The sequence below is a fragment of the Cherax quadricarinatus genome, chromosome 43, assembly GCF_038502225.1.
Source record: "Cherax quadricarinatus isolate ZL_2023a chromosome 43, ASM3850222v1, whole genome shotgun sequence".
Taxonomy (NCBI): domain Eukaryota; kingdom Metazoa; phylum Arthropoda; class Malacostraca; order Decapoda; family Parastacidae; genus Cherax; species Cherax quadricarinatus.
In genome coordinates this window covers 17293629-17319121 of record NC_091334.1, presented here as the reverse complement: position 1 = coordinate 17319121, position 25493 = coordinate 17293629, and the positions used below count along the sequence as shown (strand labels likewise).

The window sequence follows — 25493 nt, the reverse complement described above, 5'->3', positions numbered from 1 at the left end:
TGGGGATTTTCTTTCTTTTTTGGGTCACCCTGCCTCGGTGGGAGACGGCCGACTTGTTTAAAAAAAAAAAAAAAAAAAAACAAGTGAGTATTACAAAGACAGGTCATATGGTTGCATGCATTGTTATAAATTCAGTAGAATGGAGTATTCTGTTAGGTAGTGTATTTAAAAAATAATAAAGTTAGATTGGGTTTTAGGTTTAACATTTATGTGATATAATTGTGAGAAACATTTAAGATATACAATTTATAAGGTTCAGTTATTCAGTATTTATTTGGTTTTGGGTGAGTAAGTGATCTTTGAGAAGAGACTTGAATTTATAAACAGGTAGTGTTTCTTTTATATTTACAGGTAATGAATTCCAGATTTTAGGGCCTTTTATGTGCATTGAGTTTTTGCATAGCGTGAGATGGACACGAGGAATATCAAAGAGTGATCTGTGCCTTGTGTTATGGTCATGTGTTCTGTTGAGGTTGGCAAGGAGATGTTTGAGGGGAGGGTTAATATCAGAGTTGAGTGTTCTATGTATGTAATAGGTGCAGTAATAAGTATGGATGTTTTGTATGGTGAGTAGGTTGAGTGTATTGAATATTGGTGGAGTGTGCTGCCTGTAGTGAGAATTTGTTATCATTCTAACTGCAGCCTTTTGTTGGGTAATTAGTGGTCTGAGATGGTTACTTGTTGTTGAGCCCCATGCACAAATTCCATAGGTGAGATAGGGGTAAATAAGAGAGTGATATAGGGCCAGGAGGGCTGACTGTGGAGCATAGTACCGTATCTTCGATAGTATGCCTACAGTCTTGGAAATTTTCTTAGAAATTTGTTGTATATGTGTATGAAATTTGAGTCTATTATCAAGGTGGATTCCTAAGAATTTTCCCTCTGTTAGCTTTGTGATAGGTGATCCGTTTATCATTATGTTAAGAGGGACATCTGTAGCTCTGTTACCAAACTGAATGAAGTAGGTTTTGTCAATGTTTAGTGTAAGTTTGTTAGTACTCATCCAGGTAGATATTTTCTGTAATTCGGTATTTACAGTATTGGCTAGCGTGACTGGGCTCGGGTGGGAGAAGACGTATGTTGTGTCATCAGCAAATAGTGTGGGTTTGAGTAATTGAGAAGCATTTGGTAGGTCATTTATGTATAGGAGAAAGAGAAGAGGGCCAAGGACACTTCCCTGTGGGACACCAACTGTAATTGGTTGTGCAGAAGAGTTTGCCCCATTTGCGTACACATATTGGCTTCTGTTGCTGAGGTATGACTTGAGGTAGTTGAGGGAGTGCCCTCTTATACCATAGTGTGACAATTTTACGTGGAGCAAGTCATGGTCAACTGTATCAAAAGCTTTACGTAAGTCAATGAAGATCCCCAGTGGGACTTCTTTTTTCTCTATTGCAGTGTATATATGTTCTAGCATGTGTATAATAGCATCATTAGTATTTTTATTAGGCCTGAATCCAAATTGGCAGGGGTTGAGTATGTTTTGGGAGATAAGGTAGGAGTAGATTCGTTTATGAATTAATTTTTCGAAGATTTTTGAGAGAGGGTGTAAGTTGGATATTGGCCTATAGTTATTCAACTCTGTTTGGTCTCCTCCTTTGTGGATCGGGGTGACCCTTGCTATTTTGAGTACTGTAGGGAAGGTGGAGGATTCAATGGATTTGTTAAAGAGTGTTGCAATGATTGGTGATAGCACTTGTGACACTTTTTTGTATATAAAGGGTGGTAAGGTATTTAAATCTCCTGCCTTGTTTTTTAGTGCGTTGATAATAAGGGAGACTTCGTATGGGTTAGTCGGAGCTAGGAACAGTGTGTTCGGGTAGTTGCCGGTGAGGTAGTCATTTGGTGGGGTATCTGAGCTTGGGATTTTATTGGCAAGGTTTTGTCCTATAGTGGAGAAGAAATCATTGAGTCTGTTTGCTGTTTCTGTTGGTGGGAGTTGGGGTTCATCTGATTTTGCTAATTTTATTTCGCTATTTCGTGATATCTTTTTTGTTCCCAGAATTTCTGATAGGGTTTTCCAGGTCTTTTTTATATCACCTCGTAAGTTGGATAATCTGTTCTCATAATACAATTTTTTTGCCCTTCTTATCGGGCTGGTTAGGATTGACGAGTAACGTTTTGTTTGGTCTCTGGTTATGTGACCCATTCTGTACTGTTTTTCATATTGGTGTTTTGTATTTATGGATTTGAGAATGCTGGGTGTTAGCCAGGGACTGTTCAGTCTCTTAGCTGTCATCTGCTTAGTTTTTTTAGGGCAGTGCTTGTTATAGAGGTATTGAGTCTTTTTTAGAAAATTATTAATACATTCGTCAATATCTGTATTGATTTCTAGCTCAGTGTGCCAGTCAATGTTTGCTACTGCTGTTGTGAAGTTATTAATGGCTGCCTCATTGTGAAGTCTGAAGGTGACTTTAGTAGTGTCTTGGGGTAATTTACCAAGAGTTGTTATGAGGAAAGTAGGGTAGTGGTCTGTGGTATTATCTGTAATTATGCCTGATTTTAAAGGGGATATGGTGTTGGTCCAGATGTGGTCAAGTAGGGAAACACTAGTCTCTGTAACTCTTGTAGGTTTTGTTACTGTTGGTAGCAACATACAGTTACTCATTGTGTTTGTGAATTCAGTAACGTGTGGGTCCTGGTCTTGCAGGAGATTTATATTGAAGTCACCTGAGAGTAGTAAGTGATCTTTGTTCATGCGTGCATCAGTTATCATACTTCCTAGGTTTTGACTAAATTGGCTAATGTTTGACTGTGGAACTCTGTAGATGTTTATCAATGTGAGAGGTTTTTGTAGGTATTTGGATTTGAATTTGGCTATTATATATTCCCCATGTTCATCTCTTGTGCAAGTATTAGTGATACATTCTAGTTGGTCTGAGTAGTATATGGCTGTGCCACCCCCTTGTTGGTCTGGCCTACAGTTGTGTATGGCTGTGTAACCAGGAATGGCATAGACATCTGTACTATCAGGCTTTAGCCAGGTTTCAGTTAGTGTAATGATGGACATATTGGCATGTAAGGAATTTAGTAATGCTATGAGGTCATCGTAATGCTTGCTTAAAGATCTGATATTGTAGTTAAAGATAGTTATGTTGTTGTTGGCACTGAGAAGTGCCTTTGATTGTTCTGCAGTGTAGTAATTACAGTAACTGTTTGATTCATTTAAGTCATTAAATAAGAGGTTGGTATCTGGATCAATGCTTGTAATCATAAGATTTGTAGTGAATCTATAGTTAGAATTAAGTATAAAACAAAGTAAATAGTCTTAAGCTAAAAAATAGCACCTGAATTATTTAACAAATGTAAAATAATGAGCTAAGGTAGTTTTTTTTTTTTTTTTTTAAGCTAAAATAAAGGAGACAATATAAAAGGGACTAGTACAAATAAAGTGATGATCAAATAATGGAGCTTGGGAATATGATAGTAGGTAGTACTATAAAATAAATGAGCTTTGGAATATAATGGCAAAATTGTGAACTTGTTCTACTTTAGCACCTGAGAATAGCACCTTGATTATTTTAACAATTGTGAATGTATAAGCTAGGGTAGTTATATAAAGCTAAAATAAAGGAGAAAATATATAAGGGACTAAAATTAAGTAATGGTAAACAAAGTTAAATGGACAGATGGTCACTATGAAATAATATTGGTTTAGGAGTAAGATCTGATTTGTAATATTAGATAAATTGAGCAGTTTATTGCACAATAAAAGTAAAAAAAATGAGGTAGTTGGTACTAGCTAGCAAAAGATAGTTTTGGTACTTGCAAGAAAGTAATTGGAATATACACTAATTGCATACACAATGTAAAGTGACTAAAAAAACAAGTAGTGATAAACAAAATTAAATGGACAGGTAAGAAAAAATGAATATTATTAATTTGGAGTAAGATTTGACTTACACTTAGGTCATACTACACATACATGTGCAAGCATATATATATGAACACACCCCTCTGGGTTTTCTTCTATTTTCTTACTAGTTCTTGTTCTTGTTTATTTCCTGTTCTCTCCATGGGGAAGTGGAACAGAATTCTTCCTCCGTAAGCCATGCATGTTGTAAGAGGTGACTAAAATGCCAGGAGCAAGGGGCTAGTAACCCCTTCTCCTGTATAAATTACTAAATGTAAAAGGAGAAGCTTTTATTTTTCCTTTTGGGTCACCCCGCCTAGGTGGGATATGGCCAGTGTGTTGAAAGAAAGAATAATAATAATAATAACAATAATAATAATAATAATAATAATAATTGGCAGAGAGCATGTATAGTCCCTTTATATAAAGGGAAAGGGGACAAAAGAGACTGTAAAAATTATAGAGGAATAAGCTTACTGAGTATACCAGGAAAAGTGTACGGTAGGGTTATAATTGAAAGAATTAGAGGTAAGACAGAATGTAGGATTGCGGATGAGCAAGGAGGTTTTAGAGTGGGTAGGGGATGTGTAGATCAGGTGTTTACATTGAAGCATATATGTGAACAGTATTTAGATAAAGATAGGGAAGTTTTTATTGCATTTATGGATTTAGAAAAGGCATATGATAGAGTGGATAGAGGAGCAATGTGGCAGATGTTGCAAGTATATGGAATAGGTGGTAAGTTATTAAATGCTGTAAAGAGTTTTTATGAGGATAGTGAGGCTCAGGTTAGGGTGTGTAGAAGAGAGGGAGACTACTTCCCGGTAAAAGTAGGTCTTAGACAGGGATGTGTAATGTCACCATGGTTGTTTAATATATTTATAGATGGGGTTGTAAAGGAAGTAAATGCTAGGGTGTTTGGGAGAGGGGTGGGATTAAATTATGGGGAATCAAATTCAAAATGGGAATTGACACAGTTACTTTTTGCTGATGATACTGTGCTTATGGGAGATTCTAATGAAAAATTGCAAAGGTTAGTGGATGAGTTTGGGAATGTGTGTAAAGGTAGAAAGTTGAAAGTGAACATAGAAAAGAGTAAGGTGATGAGGGTGTCAAATGATTTAGATAAAGAAAAATTGGATATCAAATTGGGGAGGAGGAGTATGGAAGAAGTGAATGTTTTCAGATACTTGGGAGTTGACGTGTCGGCGGATGGATTTATGAAGGATGAGGTTAATCATAGAATTGATGAGGGAAAAAAGGTGAGTGGTGCGTTGAGGTATATGTGGAGTCAAAAAACGTTATCTATGGAGGCAAAGAAGGGAATGTATGAAAGTATAGTAGTACCAACACTCTTATATGGGTGTGAAGCTTGGGTGGTAAATACAGCAGCGATGAGACGGTTGGAGGCAGCGGAGATGTCCTGTTTAAGGGCAATGTGTGGTGTAAATATTATGCAGAAAATTCGGAGTGTGGAAATTAGGAGAAGGTGTGGAGTTAATAAAAGTATTAGTCAGAGGGCAGAAGAGGGGTTGTTGAGGTGGTTTGGTCATTTAGAGAGAATGGATCACAGTAGAATGACATGGAAAGCATATAAATCTATAGGGGAAGGAAGGCGGGGTAGGGGTCGTCCTCGAAAGGGTTGGAGAGAGGGGGTAAAGGAGGTTTTGTGGGTAAGGGGCTTGGACTTCCAGCAAGCGTGCGTGAGCGTGTTAGATAGGAGTGAATGGAGACGAATGGTACTTGGGACCTGACGATCTGTTGGAGTGTGAGCAGGGTAATATTTAGTGAAGGGATTCAGGGAAACCGGTTATTTTCATATAGTCGGACTTGAGTCCTGGAAATGGGAAGTACAATGCCTGCACTTTAAAGGAGGGGTTTGGGATATTGGCAGTTTGGAGGGATATGTTGTGTATCTTTATATGTTTATGCTTCTAGACTGTTGTATTCTGAGCACCTCTGCAAAAACAGTGATAATGTGCGAGTGTGGTGAAAGTGTTGAATGATGATGAAAGTATTTTCTTTTTGGGGATTTTCTTTCTTTTTTGGGTCACCCTGCCTCGGTGGGAGACGGCCGACTTGTTGAAAAAAAAAAAAAAAAATAATAATAATAATAATAATAATAATAATAATAAAGTAAAGGTAGAAAGTAAAAAATGAAAGTAGATAAGAGTAAGGTGATGAGGGTATCAAACGATTTAGATAAAGAAAAACTGAATATCACATTGGAGGGAGAGAGTATGAAGAAATGAATGTGTTCAGATATTTGGTAGCTGACTGTCAGCACGTGGGTTTATGAAGGATGAGGTAAACCATAGAATTTATGAAGACAGACTCAACCACCATTTTCAAAACTACTTTTAAAAAACATCTTATCTCCCTAACACACCCATCATCAGCTAACAATGTGAAAACCACCTATTCTCTTTTTTGTATCGTGAACACATCCAAAACAAAATAGAATTACTCTCATTACCTGTAATTCTCCCTATTTTACACTTACACTCACCCAAATGACTATAAACATAAAATTCTTAATATAGTTATTGCCTAATTAATCCTAAGTTAGTCCTAAGTTTGCCTGAAATACTTTGCCAATATAGGAGCTTTTACAGAAACAGTGTATCATGTCGAGATAAAATCATTCCCATTGCTAAATTTACTAACTGTAATATTGTTATATATTTTGTACTACCTTACTATTATCGATCTTATTAATAATAATTTCTTTAATTACCTAACTTTTATATCAATATCCATTAATGTATATTAAAATGTACTGCTCCATAACCTGTGTCAATACAGAGTAGTCAGTAAGAATTAGGATTAGTCTGCCTGAAATGCCTAGGCATGCTAGTGGCTTCCTTTGTAATTAATATTTTATAATATGTAAACTACACATTTAAGGTAGTAGGTTGGTAGACAGCAACCGCCCAGGGAGGTACTACCGTCCTGCCAAGTGAGAGTAAAACGAAAGCCTGTAATTGTTTTACATGATGGTAGGATTGCTGGTGTCCTTTTTTCCATCTATGAACATGCAAGATTTCAGGTACATGTTGCTACTTCTACTTACACTTAGGTCACACTACACATACATATACAAGCATATATATACACATCCCTCTGGGTTTTCTGCTATTTTCTTTCTAGTTCTTGTTCTTGTTTATTTCCTCTTATCTACATAGGGAAGTGGAACAGAATTCTTCCTCCGTAAGCCATGCGTGTTGTAAGAGGTGACTAAATACCGGGGGCAAGGGGCTAGTAACCCATTCTCTTGTATAAATTAATAAATTTAAAAAGAAAAACTTTTGTTTTTCTTTTTGGGTCACCCTGCCTCAGCGGGATACGGCCAGTGTGTTGAAAGAAAGAAACCACATTGTAAACTTTGCAAGGTAATAAACATTTTCATTTTCATTTTCATTTTCAAGGAAGAAAGGCGAGCGATATTTTGAGGTATCTGTGGAGACAAAAAAACGTTATCCATGGAGGCAAAGAAGAGAATGTACGAGAGTATAAGCAAAGCAAGCAAACAAGTTTAGGTAAGATCCCAATGGGATGAGCGGGGAAGACGGGACAGATGAAGAATAGCTCTGGAGAGGAGTGTTCTTAGTAAGAGAAATAGAGCCAGGGCTTAACCCAGCAGCTAAGGCGATCGTGGGGCAGACTTGAGAACAGGAATAGCAGGGACTGTTGCATTGAACTTGTTGTAGTTGAAGTCTTGAATCTTGAGTAGCTGGCAGCAGGCTAGGTCACATCAGAGGGTAGAACACATATGGGAGTTATAGGAGTAACTGAGGAGGCAGGTTAGCAATGGAGCCATTTTCAAACTTTTTGAAGCTGCTTCTAGATAGGTGGTATAATTTAGCCTTGTTGCTGAAGGTGAAACGTAGAGGCTTGATGAACTCAAGAACTTGGGTGAGTGTGAAGTGAAGCGGTGATTCACATGCATACTTGACTGTTCCAGCACCGAGGCTTTTGTAGAGTTCAGTACAGGTCATGGTGTCAGTATTTGAAGGAGAAGTGTAAAAGGTAAGGTTTTCCCATGAGGGTTTACTGGAGTCGTCGTTATCTTCCTCTTCTGGAGTGGATTCACTGGGAGAATCTACAATGGTGGTAGCAGGTGACTGAGGTTCGACAGGAGCAGCTGTGAGGTGTAATGGTTGTGTAACAGCAGGCTGGGAGAGGTGGGAGGCGGTGGTTGAGGCAACTTGATCAGCGTTGTCAGCGGTGGAAGTGGTTATAGAAGTTACAGGAGCAGTTGCTTGGGCAGGAGACAGGTCTGTAGGTGCAGTAAAGTTCAGGACGTTGGGAAGGATCTTGAGGATGTCTTCTGAAGGTGTGGATTCCGGAAAATTGAAGGCAGGCATGTTGTTCAGACGGAATAGTTCGTTAATAGTGGTGTTGAAAGTGCCGGGGCTTGCTGCGTTTGCAAGGTGTGCATACACCATGCAGTACAGCACCTTGGAAGGAGCACCGTCGGGAAGTGGAGAGAGGGAGTTGCTGGGCGATGGTGCCTGTAGATTAGCGTGTAGAGTCTTGATGGCGTCGGTTTGTGGTTTGGTTATTGCAGCATATGTCGGTGAATTGGAGGTTTTCTTCAGAACTTTAGTTTTCTTCAATATGATTTCTTTCCTGAGTGGGCACTTAGCTGCAAGGGTATGATGATTACCCTTGCAGTTAAGACATGTTGGTGTTGTAGTAATGGTGCAGGATCTGAAATCATGTCCATCATTCCCACATTTTGAACAAAACTTCTTATTCTTGATGGGGCAGTCCTTGGTGGTGTGATTATAGGAGTAGCAGGTCCAGCAGTGGGAGATGTATGTGAAACGTTCTTGTTCTATATGACTTGGGTGAATGTGGTAATATGAGATGGCCAGACCGTCAGAGAGAGCTTGGGCAGCCATGGAGATGTCTGAGAATGTAATCTTTAGCATTGATGTGGCGTTGGGGATCTTTGAGATGTTGTCTACCGAGGCCCACGCGTTTTGTTCCTCAATAGATGTCTTCAGTGCTTCAATAGAGAGAGAGGTGACGATATTGTCAAGTCTTTTCACAAAGACCGAACGTTTCGACTTCAAGAATGGAGACGGGGATAGAGTGAATTGTTGTGTTTGTAGGGTCCTGATTGAAGAGTCGTCCATTAGTTTTAGTGCTTCCGTGTCATCTGTGCAGACGACAATGAAGGAGTCTTTCAGAGAGTGGATTGCCGTAAATTTGACCTGCAGGCAGGTCCTAACGACGGTAGCTAAAGCTAACTTCGAGGAGTCATTTATTGCACCATTCACAGGCTTGATTTTCACACGATTCGACACCATTGTGAAAAGGATATCACGTTTGTACAATATAAATTCTACACCCCGACAGGGTCGAAGAGAGGCTTCTTGCGGTGTAGAGCAACTGTATGATCGGACTGTGGTACCAACACTTATATGGGTGTGAAGCATGGGTTGTAAATGCTGCAGCAAAGAGGAGACCAGAGGCAGTGGAGATGTCATGTCTAAGGGCAATGTGTGGTGTAAATATTATGCAGAGAATTCGTAATGTGGAAATTAGGAGGTGTGGAATTACTAAAAGCATTAGTCAGAGGGCTGAAGAGAAGTTGCTGAGGTGGTTTGGTGATTTAGAGAAAATGGAACAAAGTAGAATGATTTAGAGAGCATATAAATCTTTAGTGGAAGGAAGGCGAGGCAGGGGTCGTCATAGGAAAGGTTGGAGGGAGGGGGTAAAGGAGGTTTTGTGGGTGAGGGGCTTGAACTTCCAGCAAGTTTGCATGAGCGTGTTATATAGGGGTGAATGGAGACGAATGCTTTTTGGGACCTGATTAGCTGTTGGAGTGTGAGTAGGGTAATGTGTGTATTTTGTGAAGGGATTCAGGGAGACCGGTTACCTCTACTTGAGTCCTGGAGGTGGGAATCACAATGCCTGCAATTTAAAGGAGGGGTTTGGGATATTTGATGTTTAGGGTGACATCTAAACTACCATATCTGAACACCTCTGCAAAGACAGTGATTAGGTATGAATGATGGTGAAAGTGTTGAACGATGAAAATTTGCATGAGCATGTTAGACAGGAGCAAGTGGAAACACAAATGCAGTAAAATGCAATCTTGTATTGACTATGTTTCACCCACACAGTGGACTTTATCAAGTCACAAACAGATCTGTTTGTGACTTGATAAAGCCCACTATGTGGGCAAAATGTAGTCAAAGGCTCGCAATATACTGCATTTGTTTCTATTTTTCCATCGTGTCAGTATTTTATATCATTTATGTCCAAGTTTTAGATAACCCAGCACTGAGAGAAGAAAAAAAAAAACACTTGGCTCCACTCTGTAGAGCTTCTGCACAACATGATGGGCAGCAAACAATAGTTATACTCTGTACCCTTTTCAAGAACATCACTTCATCTGCGATTATTTATTCCTTAGATGATTCTAGTCTGGAACATGTTCATACAGCATAATGACATTTGGTCAGTTGACCAAATGAAATTGCTGGCCCACAGATGGCTCCAACTACATCCTATTCCATATTTATATGTTTCATTACAATAAAAAGGCTTTAAAATGAGTTGATGAAGATAACAGCTCTTAGCTAGTAAATAAAGCTAAGAACCCTAACCTAACCTTGTAAAACCCTGTGAGAGAGAGAGAGAAAAAAAAAAGAGAGAGAGAGAGGGAGAGAGAAAAAAAAGATAGATATCAGACTCTCACCCAATATTCCTCCAAAGACGGATGAAGTTCTTCATGAGGAGGGCAGAGAAGCGATCACTGGAAAACATCTGCTCATACTTCGATGTCTGCACCCAGGGGACCTGTGTGTACCCAAGTATAAGCTTGTGGTGTACTCATGCAAGCACACACAAATACATGTGGAAAACAAAAACAAAAATATATGAGCATAATTCAAATAGTGTCTTTTACATTAGTGATGGATCAATACCAATTTTCTGTTAATGCTCATACTGATACTAAATTTGAGGTCAATACCAATACAATAAAAAATAGCTGATACCCACCAATACCATCAAACTTACCTGATACTCACTGGTACTGATACACAATTTTAGACCAATACCCATACCAACAGCAAAGTTAGCCAATATTGATACCTTGGCACACACCTATTTCACATGTCATCAAACTCAGACTGATTTTTGTCTCTGTGTAGCAAGTATATCTTTAATAAGGGTTATAGTAGGGATTTTTGTTTCTGTATAGCATGTACATATACATCTTGAAGGGAAATACATTTGGCACAATTTTTTTTTCAATTTTGTTTTACTTTATTAAGTTTCAATTTTTTAATTTATTTGGAAAGTTGTTCCACAATTTTAGACCTTTTATTTATATCAGTTCCACAATTTTAGACCTTTTATTTATATCATTTCTATTGAGGTTCAGGTGAATAAGATATAAAAATATCTAGAATGAAGGCCAGTTATGCATTTTGTGCCCTAATATCTGTTTGTCTGTGTTGCTCTGCCCCAATCACCAAAGATCACTATCATTATTAGACCTTAGTGCAATTACAAGTGAGAGTCTTGTTCTATTTTTAATTTGTATTTTTATATTACTAGTTTATACCTAGTTGTACTTTAGTTCATTCCAGCACAACACATAGACAACATCAACTTCATTATGTGTAGTAGTGACTATACCCTACATGACCAAAATACTCTAGCTATATACTTGTCCAAACTTCCTACCACTACAGATATCAGTACTAGAACTCAACACACAACTCAGGATATAAATAACCATAATTTAAACCTAGAAGATGATTGATCACATTGACCCTGATCTAAACCTCCATAATCTGACACCCAATCAAAACCTATTGGAAAGTAACTGCCTTTATTACACAGCATCACAAGCCACCACTATCCTAAACAATGCTAAAAGTCTATCAGTACTTAACTACAACATCAGGTCCTTAAGCAAACACTATGATGACCTCCTAGCATTCCTTGAATCACTAAAGACACCCTTCTCCTGCATTATTCTTACTGAGACCTGGCTTAAGCAGGACACAATAGATATCTACCCTCTACCAGGATACACAGCAATTCACAACTGCAGACCAAACCAAGTTGGGGGTGGTATTGCAATCTATTACTCTAACCAATTATCTTGTATTAGCACCACTTGCTTTAGTGATGAATATGGGGAATACATTTTTGCTAATTTTACTGTAAAAAACCTTAAGACGCCTATAACAATCGGTGCCATTTACCGGATACCTCACACAAACATCCCAAATTTCAGTGAGAAATTAAAGTCACTAATAACAAACAGACAAATGAATAAGCACCACCTTCTCTTAGCTGGAGACTTCAACATCAACCTTGGCTTACTAGATGATCAGCCTGTAACTGATTTCATCAACAATATGAACAACACACTTCTCATACCAACAATAACTAAACCAACCAGGCTCACTGAGACAAGTGCAACCATAATAGACCACATATGGACCAATATACTAGATTAGATTTTTAGATTTTGCCACCGAAGTGGCTAGTTTATTGTGCACCCCATATCCATCCTGTGGACGGTAGCGCGAGAGCATATGGATACACAAAAGGCCCAGGAACTAGGCCCCAAAGGGTTAACAGGAATACATATGGATTTATATCTACATATCTATAGTTCACTTATCTGTTACAAGCAAATTTAGGAAATTTGCTTAGTATATCTGGTATCTTATTTTCATTAATAAGATATCTTGACATGTCACATAGGTTATTATACTGTTTGTCTCTGTATTCCTCAATAAGTGGACAATTAAGCACATAGTGTTCAAGAGAGTGACCATATGCCTGATCACATAATTTACATTTAGTTTGATCATTATCTGTGTGTCTCCCAAACTGCCAGAAGTACTTGTAACCAAGCCTAAGCCTGGCCACTACAACATCAGTCAGTCTGTTCACATTGCAAGCTGCTCCATAAACATACTTATCTACGTTCATGTTATCATAGTGGGTTATAGATCTACTCAGGCTTCTAACTGCATTCCTATAACAATCATTTTCATTATTTACTTCTCTCCTAATATTATTCCTAATGCTAGACACAGTTATACCAAAGTTATATTCTACATTCTCCTTCTCGATACTCTTCTTGGCTAACATATCAACTTTATCATGAAGGAGTAATCCAATGTGTGATGGGATCCATAGCAATTGTACATTAATTCCTTTGTCCCTAATTTTTGAGTATCTATACCTGGCTTCCCCAATGAGCATGTTGTTGGAGTCATTATATGAGCCAAGAGCCTTCAATGATGACATAGAATCAGTAATGATGATAGAGTCAAGCTCAGTGTCATAGGTTAGCTTTAGCGCCATTAGGATTGCAAACAATTCAGTTTGCAGTGTAGACGCCCAGTTGTTAATTCTTATGCCTAACTCAACAAATTTATTATCGTTCTTAACTAGGGAGGTGGCAACAAGAGCAGATGCAGCCCTGCCAGAAGACTCCTGTTTAGATCCATCAGTGTATATAACTTGTGATAACTTGTTACTACCAGCTAGGTGAGAAATTTCTTCTTGAGCAGTTGCTCTAACAAGAGATTTAAGGAAGGGATTACTAGCAATGAGCTTCTTGGGAGGGACTTGTAGGTATGTGATATTAAATGAACACATCTTCCATGGAGGGGTGAAATGCTCTTGTTGCCTACAGTGATACAGTTCATGCAGGTTATAAAACTTAATGCAATTGCACGTTTTCACAATCCATTTAGATCTGTGTGTATTTACCTCTAGACACTTGGTAAGATTCACTGTGACAGTGTCTGGTTCGTTTCTCAACATTCTAATACCGAGTACAGTGTTAATTTCAACAATCCTATCACTGATACTAGAAATACCAAGCTCCTTCCTCATGTTAAGAACTTTTGTAGATCTGGGACAGCCAAGAATAATCCTGAGAGCTTCATTCTGCATTAACTCCAAGGGTCGGAGAGAACTTTCTCTAGCTAATATCAACATGGGAGCAGCATAATCAATTAAGGACCTAACATAGGCTATGTACATCATTCTCACGATTCTCACATTTGCACCATAGTTGGGATTGTAGCCAGCAACAGCTTTGAGAGCATTTAGCCTAGCTTTACATTTCTTGTTTAGTTGTGGTATAGTGGATTTGTTAAAGGGTACATCTACACCAAGATATCTGTAAGTTTTAACGTAGCTAATGATTTCACCCTGCAAATAGATGGGTGGGGGACGTCGTTTGCTTGTTAATATCTTAGTTTTAGAGGAAGATATTATGAGGCCTAGTCGATTACAAATTGCTTGAACTTCATTAAGAATGGTATTCATCTTCTTATGCCCTGTTGTATGGATCATGATATCATCAGCATAGCTTATAGCTATATGTTTAGGTGAGGCAGGTAGAGCATTTAGGAGAGCATTAATCAGAATATTAAATAGCATGGGACTAAGAACTCCTCCCTGCGGTGTACCTAAAGACATTTCTTTAGAATCACTTCTGAAGCCTTGGTAAAGGACAGAGGATACTCTATTTGACAGGTATCCTATTATCCAGCAGAGTAAGCCACCACCAATATTCATTTTGGCTAGTTCATGTAGTATAACGGTTCTGTTCGGAATATCAAATGCAGATTTTAGATCAAGAAAAGTGGTAAAACTAGTAGAGGTGTGTGCAGTGAGAAAGGTGGAAATACAGTTCTGCACACTTTTACCTTTCATGAACCCATAGAGGTAGGGGGAAAGTTGATCTCTGATTCTGTAGTACAGTCTGTTAAGCATCATTCTTTCAAAAGTTTTACAAAGACAACTAGTTAAGGAGATCGGCCTAAATGTATCAGGCTGTTGGGGCTTAGGGATAGGCACAATGAGACTATTGGTCCAGGAAGTAGGAAGAACGCCCTCAATGTAACTGAGATTATACAGTGCCAACAAAGGGTTATCAGGCACGTGCCTTAGAGTTCTGAGAATATCATAGGTTATACCATCCTCTCCAGGAGCAGTTGATCGACCTTTGGTTAATGCATTATCTAATTCATACTCGGTAAAGAGGCAATCACTCTCATCAATATTTTGGCTCATAAAATTAATCAGTTTCAACATTTCTTCAGAAGTACTCTCTAAATTTTTTCTAATATGAGATGGAAGGCTTTCATGCCTGGATGTTTTGGACCAGTCATTTATGAGGTCATTTGCTTTTTCAAGAGGAAAGGGATGAGCAACATTGCCAGTCTTTTTCCTGGTTATTTTATTTATACCTTTCCAAGCCAAACTCAAAGGGGTGGACCTATTTAATCCACTAACAAACTGTTCCCATTCCTGTTGCCTAAGTTCTTCCTTTCTATTCCTTGCATTTGTTAGTGCAGCTTGGAACGTTCTGAGCAGGTCTGGGGTTCTACATTCACGGTATGCTTTACCAATCCTCCTAGCTGCATGTGTTAGATTGCGCAGCTGTGGATCATTATAGTATTTACATTGGTTTTTATTGTTATTTATAGTGGAGGGTTTTTGTTTCCTATTCCTGCCCACTTGATCTGTGAGAACACTCTCAATAGTGGTAATTAAATCATCATTAAATTTTTGTGTGCCAATGGGCTCGTAATTCTTATACCATTGATCCAAGTGGTTAATAAAGTTGTCTCTGTGTTCTGGTTTGAGAATAAGTTTCCTCCTTCTGTATTTAGCTCCTTGATTGCTGGAGATGTGATCAAGATTGACAGTTGTTAGTCTTGGGAAGTGATCAGATAGAAGATCATCAACTATGACAGAGTCATGCATCGTATATGATGTATTAAATCCAAGACACAGATCTAGTATGCCACCATATATGTGAGTAGGCTCAGTAGTGCCCACAATTCGAACATTATCATGCTCATTTAGCAATCTCACTAGTTTAGTTCCATTGGTGTTTGTTATAGACCCACCAATATTCTTATGTCTGGCATTAAAATCTCCAAGAATGATGGTAGGTTCACTATTGATGCGATCTGGTAAAGCATCAGGTCGAAGCTGGTTCGCTGGGGCATAGAGATTAAAAATGTTTATGGAAAAATCGCCTGCATATACTTTGACACCATGATACTGCATGTTAACTCGACTCTGCAAGGAAAGGAGTGAATGTGGCAAGCTCTTTCTGACATACATCACACAACAGTTGGTTGACCTTAGGTTATAAGCTGCATATCCAGGCAAGTTTGGTGGAGGTGCTCCATCTTTCAATCTACATTCCTGCAAACAGATGACATCAATATTCTTGGTTGCACTAATATGATGTAAGTCAGGCAACCGCTTCCTGATGGAAGCAATGTAGCCCCCCTTAAATCAGGGATAATCACAGATAGCACTACAGACCACTACCCTACCTTCCTCCTGACAAACATTAGTAAACCACCACTTGAATACAACAAAGTCTCATTTAGACTCCATGACGAGGCCTCAGTAAGGAAGTTCACAGCTGACCTAGAGACTGTTGATTGGCCTACAGAATTCTCCAAGGCCAATGGTATTGATGACTGGACAGACATTTTTCTTAACAAATTACTTAGACTATACAACAAACATTGTCCTATAAAAACAAAACAGATCACAAACAAACGGCTTGGTTGCCCATGGCTAACCAGCACCATTCTGAAATCCATTGACAAGAAACACCAATATGAAAAGCAATATAGACAGGGCTTAATACACAAAGATACTCTTAAACACTATTCATCAGCTCTCACCAAAGTAATAAACAAAGCCAAACAACTATACTACTCCAGTAGATTCACAGACACTAGAGGAGATATAAAAAAGACCTGGAAAACACTCTCTCAGATTCTAGGGACCCACAAACTGAGAAAAACCAAGAATATTGTCCTAACTAAACCTAATGAAACACCACTACATCCCACTGACACAGCTAACAAGATAAACGACTTCTTCTCAAACATAGGATCTAATCTCGCCAGTAAAATCCCACATACCAATGCCCATGCCGGGGACTACCTAGATGTGAATTTCCCTAATTCCTTCTATCTTGCACCAACTGAGCCCACGGAAGTCATTGAGATTATAAAGTCACTTAAAAATAACTCGGGGAATCTGTCTCATGTCCCACCATTACTGTACAAGCGAGCGGCCCATGTCCTTTCGCATGCTATTTCATTACTTTTTAACAAGTCACTAGAGACTAGCACCTTCCCGAAACTACTCAAGATGGCAAGGGTTACACCAATACATAAAGGTGGTGACCCTACAGACTTAAACAACTATAGGCCAATATCTAACTTACCATTGCTATCCAAAATCTTTGAGAAACTCGTGCACAGGAGACTGTATTCATTTATAACGGCTCAAAACATACTCAACCCCTGCCAGTTTGGATTCAGGAAAAATAAAAGCACTAATGATGCAATCATAAAAATGCTAGATCTACTTTACACAGCATTGGAAAATAAGGAATATCCACTAGGAATTTTTATTGACCAAAGAAAAGCTTTTGACACAGTAGACCACGACATCCTACTCCACAAACTTGATCACTACGGTATAAGAGGCCATGCGCTTGCTTATTTCAAATCTTACATTACTAATAGGTATCAGTACGTCACCATTAAAGACACAGCATCAGCAACACGGCCACTTGATACTGGAGTTCCGCAGGGAAGTGTCCTTGGTCCCCTGCTCTTCCTCATATACATCAATGACCTTCCAAACGTATCCCAACACCTGAAACCCATTCTCTTTGCTGATGACACGACTTATGTCATCTCTCACCCTAATCTTGCCACCCTCAACACCATTGTGAATGAGGAGCTGATTAAAATAACGACTTGGATGACAGCCAATAAACTTACGCTTAACACTGACAAAACCTACTATATTATGTTTGGTAGCAGAGCAGGAGATGCACAAATTAACATTAAGATTGACAACACTCTAATTACCAGAAATAATGGGGGAAAATTCCTAGGCTTATACCTTGACAACAACCTGAATTTCAGCACCCATATCCAGCATATAACCAAAAAAGTATCCAAAACGGTTGGAATCCTCTCCAAGATACGATACTACGTGCCGCAAAATGCCCTTCTCACACTATACCACTCACTTATTTATCCATACCTCACCTATGCTATTTGTGCTTGGGGATCAACTGCAGCAACACACCTAAAGCCAATAATAACCCAACAAAAAGCTGCAGTAAGAATAATCACTAAATCCCATCCCTGGCAACACACACCCCCACTCTTCATAGACCTAAACTTACTCCCAGTTCAGTACATCCACACTTACTACTGTGCAATCTACATCTACAGGGCCTTAAACTCTAATATCAACCTTGACCTAAAACGCTTTCTTGATAGTTGTGACAGAACTCACAGGCATAACACCAGACACAAACATCTCTACGACATTCCCCGTGTCCAACTAAACCTTTACAAAAAATCAATGTATGTCAAAGGCCCTAAAATCTGGAATACCCTACCTGAGAACTCTAGAACTGCAGACACATTCATCACCTTCAAAACTACCATTAGAAAACATCTTATCTCCCTGATACACCCCGTCAACTAACTACACGAATACCACCTGGTGGTTCACACTTACACTCACTCACTCATTTGACCATAAACAGAAATATTAATCTCAGTCTTAAAATAATGAATCCTGTGATACTCCAATACTGAAATTATGTACTGTGCCAAAACAAAAGCATTCACATTGCTAAACTCACAAACTAGTATTTAGTCACTTAGCCATAATACCAACTTACCTCATAATTTGTAATATTTTACAATTAAGAATAAAATTAAGTATGCCCGAAATGCCTAGCCATGCTAAGCGTTCTAGTGGTACACTCTGTAATCACAATTTTACTACATGTAAACCACACAATAACCAAATTTCTGTAAACTCAGCATTGTAATCCTTATAGAGAATAAACTTTGAATTTGAATTTGAATTTGAATTAACAGAAGCATTAATAGATAATTCAATGGCTGCACAAGACACTCTTTTTTATCATCACTGCAAAGAAAAGAAATTCTTGAAACCTACCATTAAGATGGCAGTATCCTCAGAATCTCTGAAGGTGAACAGACCGGTGCTCGGGTTTATCTCTCTCTTCAGGGCAGAAGTCGTGCCTCGGGCTGCTGGCAGTGACGCTGAGGTGACTTTGTGTGTCAGTACATCCTCTTCCACAAATCCCTTGTTATGCTGGAAGAAAACTTGACATGAGTTGCTGTCTCAGGTGTACAGCTACTGATTGGTAATTAGGTACTTATTATTAAATTTAAAGAGAAAAAACTTTCATTTTTCTTGATACATCACCCTACCTCAGTGGGATACGGCAGGTGTGTTAAAAAAAACTAGGTACTTCAAACCCACTTAAAATTTAAGTGGGCCAAGTACTGTCCAGTAAATTAGCTTGATGGTAATGCACAATAGTACCTCAAACTGCGAATGAGTGAAAACCTGATAACTAATTCACCATAGATCAAAAATGAGACAACTTATTTTTCCAACATTAACTTTAGTTTGACCTAGCAAGACCTAATAGTTGTAGCAATAACCTAAGCAACTGCCATCTTACCTTGCCAAGATGGAGATTATCTTCATCACCATCTTGGAGGCAGAGCTTAAGAAAGATATCCTCAAGAGATGGAATGCCAAAGTGATGGAGAAGGCTGGAAGGAGATGTCTCCGCCAGCAATCTACCTGCTCGCATCAGCCCCACCTGTGGTAGTGGCAGGGCATGATTAGATGGTAGTGGTGATACTTATGGGGAGGAAGGGGAATGATTAGGGCGAGTCGTAATGACGATGACAGTAGTGAGAGTGATCTTGAAAGTGATGACGGTAGTAGTGTAGGTATCACTAGTAGAACCAATAGTGCCTAAGGATGATAGCTTCATCAGTGAAGGTAGCATCATGTTTGTGGTTGTAGAAGTTGTGACTACAGTGGTAATAATAATAATGATGGTGGTTGTGACAGCAGCAGCAGTGCCAGTAGTAGTAGTAGGGAATGAAGAAATACTAGCAGTTACTTTCTACTATACTATACACTCACAAACAAAGAGAGCCTGACAATGGTCAACACTCACTCTGTCTGCCTGTCTGGCCTCCTCAATGTAGTGAGTTGTAATGATGATGGTTGTATTACCATGCTGACATATGTTTAGGAGATGCTCCCAGATACTGAAAAAAAAATCACTGGTAAGAAAGATAGAGTAGGTAGATTTAGGTTATTTTTATGCAGATATAAAAGTGGATGGGATGTTTTATTAATAGCAAGGGAAGTGGAAGTAGTATTTGCATTGTGTTATTAACAAAAGGTACAGGAATGCAGTGACTGATGTATCATTCACAGACACTGCAAAAGGACACTGACAGAATGATGTAAGAGATAATAAGGGAGGCAAGTAATCATATTAGAGACAAAAACTCACTTGCTCCTCAAGAGGGGGTCAACACCGACAGTGGGTTCATCAAGAATTAGAAGGTCTGGCTCATGTAGTAAGGCAGCAGCAAAGCTCACTCTCCTCTGCTGTCCTCCACTGTGGGGGTGACACTTTGTCAGTACAGATATGTGAGAGATGAACCTGTCTAGCATTGCCCACTAGGCCTACTGCAATGCTACTTTTTTCTTACATTTCTCATGTTCCTGAATTTATCAAGCTGGATTAAATTCTAGTACAATTAACCAGTTTTCAGCGAGCATTCAAGAGTTGTTTACATTTAAGCTATAGTTAACACTGATAATAGACAGTGAAGGTTATTATATAAGGTTCAATGATTACTAATAAAATTAAGAAATTACCACAATAGCATTAATGGAAAATACAGTGCAGATTTTTTTTCACCTTTAACCCTTAAGCTGTCTGTCACATAGCTACTAGTACATCATAGCAATCAACATCCATACAGCATGTACTGGTAGGCATAATTCATAGCATCCTCAAATTTGCTGTGAGCAGCAAATTTTGGCCTAGACATGAGAGAATGGGCCTGTGCAGCAGGAGTGAAAAGAATGGATTAATAGTGGCTTTACTAGCATTGATACACAACAGGAAGACAATACAGAGGGCCAGGAGCTGTGAATTGACCCCTGCAACTATATATAGGTGAATACAGACATTGCAATGCAAGTCTCTGACCTGAGCTGACTGACAAGCCTGGTGGGGTCTGGGAGGTCAAGGAAGGTCACCAGAAACTTGGTTCTCTCCGAAATCCTCTTTGAGCCCATCTGATGGATCATACCAAAGTACCTCAACGTCTCTACAATGGTGAACTCCTGGTACAGTGCTAGCTCCTGTGGGGAAGGGAGACGAGTTAGTACCATCCTACACAAGGCTAGTCAAGATTCTAGCACTGGCTGATTAGGTCTCTTGCACTATGGTTAGTGTGGTCTCTAGAACTATGGCTAGTGAGCTCCACCCATGGTTCGTTTCTTGAACTGACTTTTTAGTGGGTATTTAGTTACAGAATTATCTGGATCCTGTACCCCCATACAGGCCTACATGTGACACAAGTGCAGACCTACCTGAGGCATGTATCCAACACGGTGGCCAGGGACTGCAGCTGCAGGAGAGCCAGGGGGATACCCATAGATGAAGATCTCTCCCTTGTCTAGTTTAAGGCGGTTCACCAAGCATCCTAACAGTGTGGTCTTGCCACACCCGCTGGGGCCCAGCAGTCCATAACTGAAAGAGGAAGCAGTGTTAGCAGGGTCCTAGCAGCCTCTGGTTATATTCATTGGGATATTATAAAGTCACATATTACTTCTATACATACATATACATGTTTTCTACAAGACAGCTACTAAAATTACAATTAACAGGGCAACAAGCTATGAATACTACAAATAAAGCACTATGCTAATTACCACAAATAAGGCACTGCATTAATTACCACAAATAAGGCACTGCATTAATTACCACAAATAAGGCACTGCATTAATTACCACAAATAAGGCACTGCATTAATTATCACAAACAAGGGTGATGTATTTTGTAATGCAAAAGTTCCACTCTGCTATGTGCATTAATTTAACATTTAACATACTGCATTTTGTAGGCTACTTGCTATTCATCACAAGGCTAAGTAAGTTTACTTAAGCACAGGTATACATAAGTACAATTATCATACACAGTTAACATATGTGTATATTACATAGGATAACCCATAAAAGTCAGAGTGACTTATTACCACACTCACATAGTTCCTTGGGCAACCCGCATGTCTAGACTCTCCAAGACAGCCACTTTCTTGGATCCAGAGCCATAGGACTTGCATGCTTGCTGCACCACCACCACGTTGCCCTTCTCTGTGCTTGACCTCCTTCCACTGCCATACTTATGGCTGTTGAAGAATTAAGTAAGTTTATGTACAAATACACACAAGAACAATTATCATACATAGTGTAAATTACCTAGGATAACCAAAAGGTCAAAGTAACTTATTTCCACTGAGATCCAATATTTAGGTACAGGTATGCATAAGTACAATTATCATACATAGTAACACACATGTAAATTACTTAGGATAACACCATAAAAGTCAGGATTATTATTATTATAATCAAGGGGAGCACTAAACCCGGAGGATTATACAGCGCCTGGGGGGGGGGTGATGTGGAAGGCACTCAGGCTTAATTCGGGGAACTGGAGCACAGATCCAATTCCCTAAATCAAGAGCCCCTCACCAACATCAAGGAACCTTCCTTGAGGGCACCTCCCGGCTACAGCTGGATTATAATTATCTTGGGCAGGTTAACCACCAGATGTATCCTTACAATGATGTGTCGTTCCAGTCACGGTCTTGTGCCTTTTTTATTTGTTATGTAAATCTCTTTCAAACGTTGTACTACCCGGCACCTCCACCTCAATACAAATAAACTACCTGACTTATTTAGCCCAACTATTCCAACAATTTTAAAAGTGCGTTTTAGGCAGAAGTCCTTGCGACAGGCCTGGTCACAGACCGGGCAGCGGGGGCGTTGACCCCCGGAACTCTCTCCAGGTAAACAGGCGTTTGCGTCACCTTTTGCTGTAACCTGTGCCTGTTCTGTGTCCAGTCGTTGCGAATTGAAGTACTCTCGAGAGTGACGCTGCTGAATTTTGTTTCCCTTGATTAGTAGTTGGGTATAGTCCTGACACTTTTAGGTAGTGAAAATTTGTCTGTCATTCCAAGACACGTGTGCTAGATGTGTTAAGTGCTGCGGGTTTGGAGTAATTAACAAGTAGTACAGTTTGTTAGGTAAGGCACATATGCAACAGTTAGGTATCTTTATTATGAAACGTTTCGCCTACACAGTAGGCTTCTTCAGTCAAGTACAGAAAAGTTGATAGAAGCAGAAGATACTTGAAGACGATGTAATCAGTCCATCACCCTTAAAGTTTTGAGGTGGTCAGTCCCTCAGTCTGGAGAAGAGCATTGTTCCATAGTATGAAACAATATGGAGATGAAGTGACCTGCAATCAACTTCGACAACTTCCACTAGTGAGAGCGGCTGGATATGAGAAGGACCTGACCTATCAACATCTGAGTTCTTACCTCTCCTAGTGGCCTACGTCTCACCTCTTGGCGCTATAAAAAGCTCCATTCTGTCACTTCATCTCCATATTGTTTCATACTATGGAACAATGCTCTTCTCCAGACTGAGGGACTGACCACCTCAAAACTTTAAGGGTGATGGACTGATTACATCGTCTTCAAGTATCTTCTGCTTCTATCAACTTTTCTGTACTTGACTGAAGAAGCCTACTGTGTAGGCGAAACGTTTCATAATAAAGATACCTAACTGTTGCATATGTGTCTTACCTAACAACCTGTCGGTATTTTATACCATTTTAATGTTCAATCTGTCAGACACTGCAACACAAGGGTATCTTGGTACAGACCTGCAATCAACTTCGACAACTTCCACTAGTGAGAGCGGCTGGATATGAGAAGGACCTGACCTTTCAACATCTGAGTTCTTACCTCTCCTAGTGGCCTACGTCTCACCTCTTGGCGCTATAAAAAGCTCCATTCTGTCACTTCATCTCCATATTGTTTCATACTATGGAACAATGCTCTTCTCCAGACTGAGGGACTGACCACCTCAAAACTTTAAGGGTGATGGACTGATTACATCGTCTTCAAGTATCTTCTGCTTCTATCAACTTTTCTGTACTTGACTGAAGAAGCCTACTGTGTAGGCGAAACGTTTCATAATAAAGATACCTAACTGTTGCATATGTGTCTTACCTAACAACCTGTCGGTATTTTATACCATTTTAATGTTCAAGTAGTACAGTGTTGGTAACTCTCGAGACGACTGTGGGCCCACTGAATGGCCTTGAAAATCGCACTGCGACCCGCAGGCCACTACACCCATATTGCCTGTGTCTAGCGAGGTGAATATCCCTTCCTTGTTCCTTCTCTCTTATGCAATAAAGGCGGTTTCACTGACCCAAAAGTAACAGACTAACTCTTCCACCTCAAGCAGCTGAACTAGAAGTGACCTATTGATGTGAACGAAGTAAATGATGGTGAAGGCGAATTCGTACGTTTTAGAAGGGAGCTTTGAAAAAAGGAAGAGGATTTCAAAGGAGGCTTGCTGCAAGAAACAACGAGAGCAACAACCATCGCAGAACGGTTAGGCTTGATTTCCCTGCCAACACTGAGTTTGAGGTCAAGTTTAGATGGTTTTACGAAGCTACACTAGACAACCCAGAGGAAAACCTTCGGATTCGCTTTCGTCATGACGAGGATAATTACGTCTTTGTTACTAATGACCCAACATTTATAGAAAAACTTCTTACTCATAAATATGCTAACATCCAACTCCAAGCTGCCCCACCAAGATCACCTAAAGTGCTTATTGTTATCCACAATGTCAATAAGTACTTGGATCCTAAATTCCTGTTGTTAGATCAAGTTGCAAACCCTCGTCGACTTCCAAATGATCTGATATTGGCTGAGTGGATTGGCCAAGGGACTCCACCATCATATATCTACTCTCGTGCAGCGCTTAACAGGAGTTACAAAATAGCTTTGTACACAACCAAAACTTCGCCTTGAAGCCAAACATGAGGCCTTAAGCTGTATTGATAACTTAGTCACACAGCACACACTCTCGCAAATTATTTACGTTGATGGTTCTGTTCACCAATCCACTGGTGCAGCTGGTAGTGCTGCTGTTGTCGTACAGAGTGATGGCTCTCTTAAAGAAATTGGAGCACGCATCAATAATTGGGCCTCTACCCTTCAGACAGAACTGTTTGCCATACTCCTTGCACTGAAATGCATCTATGTATCAAAGATTGACAGTTTAATTGTAACTGATTCTCTGTCATCCATAAATACTCTCAACTCATTAATTAAGCATAAATTGTGGCATGCTTGTGTCAGAAGCCAGACACAGGTATGGTAAGATTGTGGACAGTGGAGTCAGAGTGCACATGCTGTGGATTCCATCTCACATTGGTCTTCAGATGCATGATAGAACTGATAAATTGGCTAAGCTGTATGCTTTCAAAGAGGGAGTAGATTACAATCTTGGCTTGTCAGGTAGTAGTTTGAGAACAATAATATGAAAACAACTTCAGCTGAATTTTATGGACTTAAGGCTCAGGGAGATTGACACCAGTGAGTCCATCTATCATCATTCTATC

The 25493-nt window shown here is 39.4% G+C and overlaps 1 protein-coding gene across 2 annotated transcripts in view; it reads right to left on the bottom strand.

Annotated features, from left to right (window-relative positions):
- The window catches only part of snu (ABC-type transporter snustorr), a 79907-nt gene that overhangs the window by 42660 nt on the left and 11754 nt on the right, over positions 1-25493 (bottom strand). For both annotated transcript variants that reach the window (XR_008407835.2, XM_053784416.2), the window contains exons 2-9: positions 22051-22194; positions 21377-21536; positions 20991-21145; positions 20283-20390; positions 19938-20031; positions 19428-19571; positions 18893-19051; positions 10569-10669 (exon numbers count right to left, since the gene is read on the bottom strand). Coding sequence is in view for 1 of the 2 variants with exons in the window: in XM_053784416.2 (XP_053640391.2) it covers positions 10569-10669; positions 18893-19051; positions 19428-19571; positions 19938-20031; positions 20283-20390; positions 20991-21145; positions 21377-21536; positions 22051-22194 (1065 nt within the window). In the remaining variant the exon portion in view is untranslated. The remainder of the gene's footprint in view (positions 1-10568; positions 10670-18892; positions 19052-19427; positions 19572-19937; positions 20032-20282; positions 20391-20990; positions 21146-21376; positions 21537-22050; positions 22195-25493) is intronic.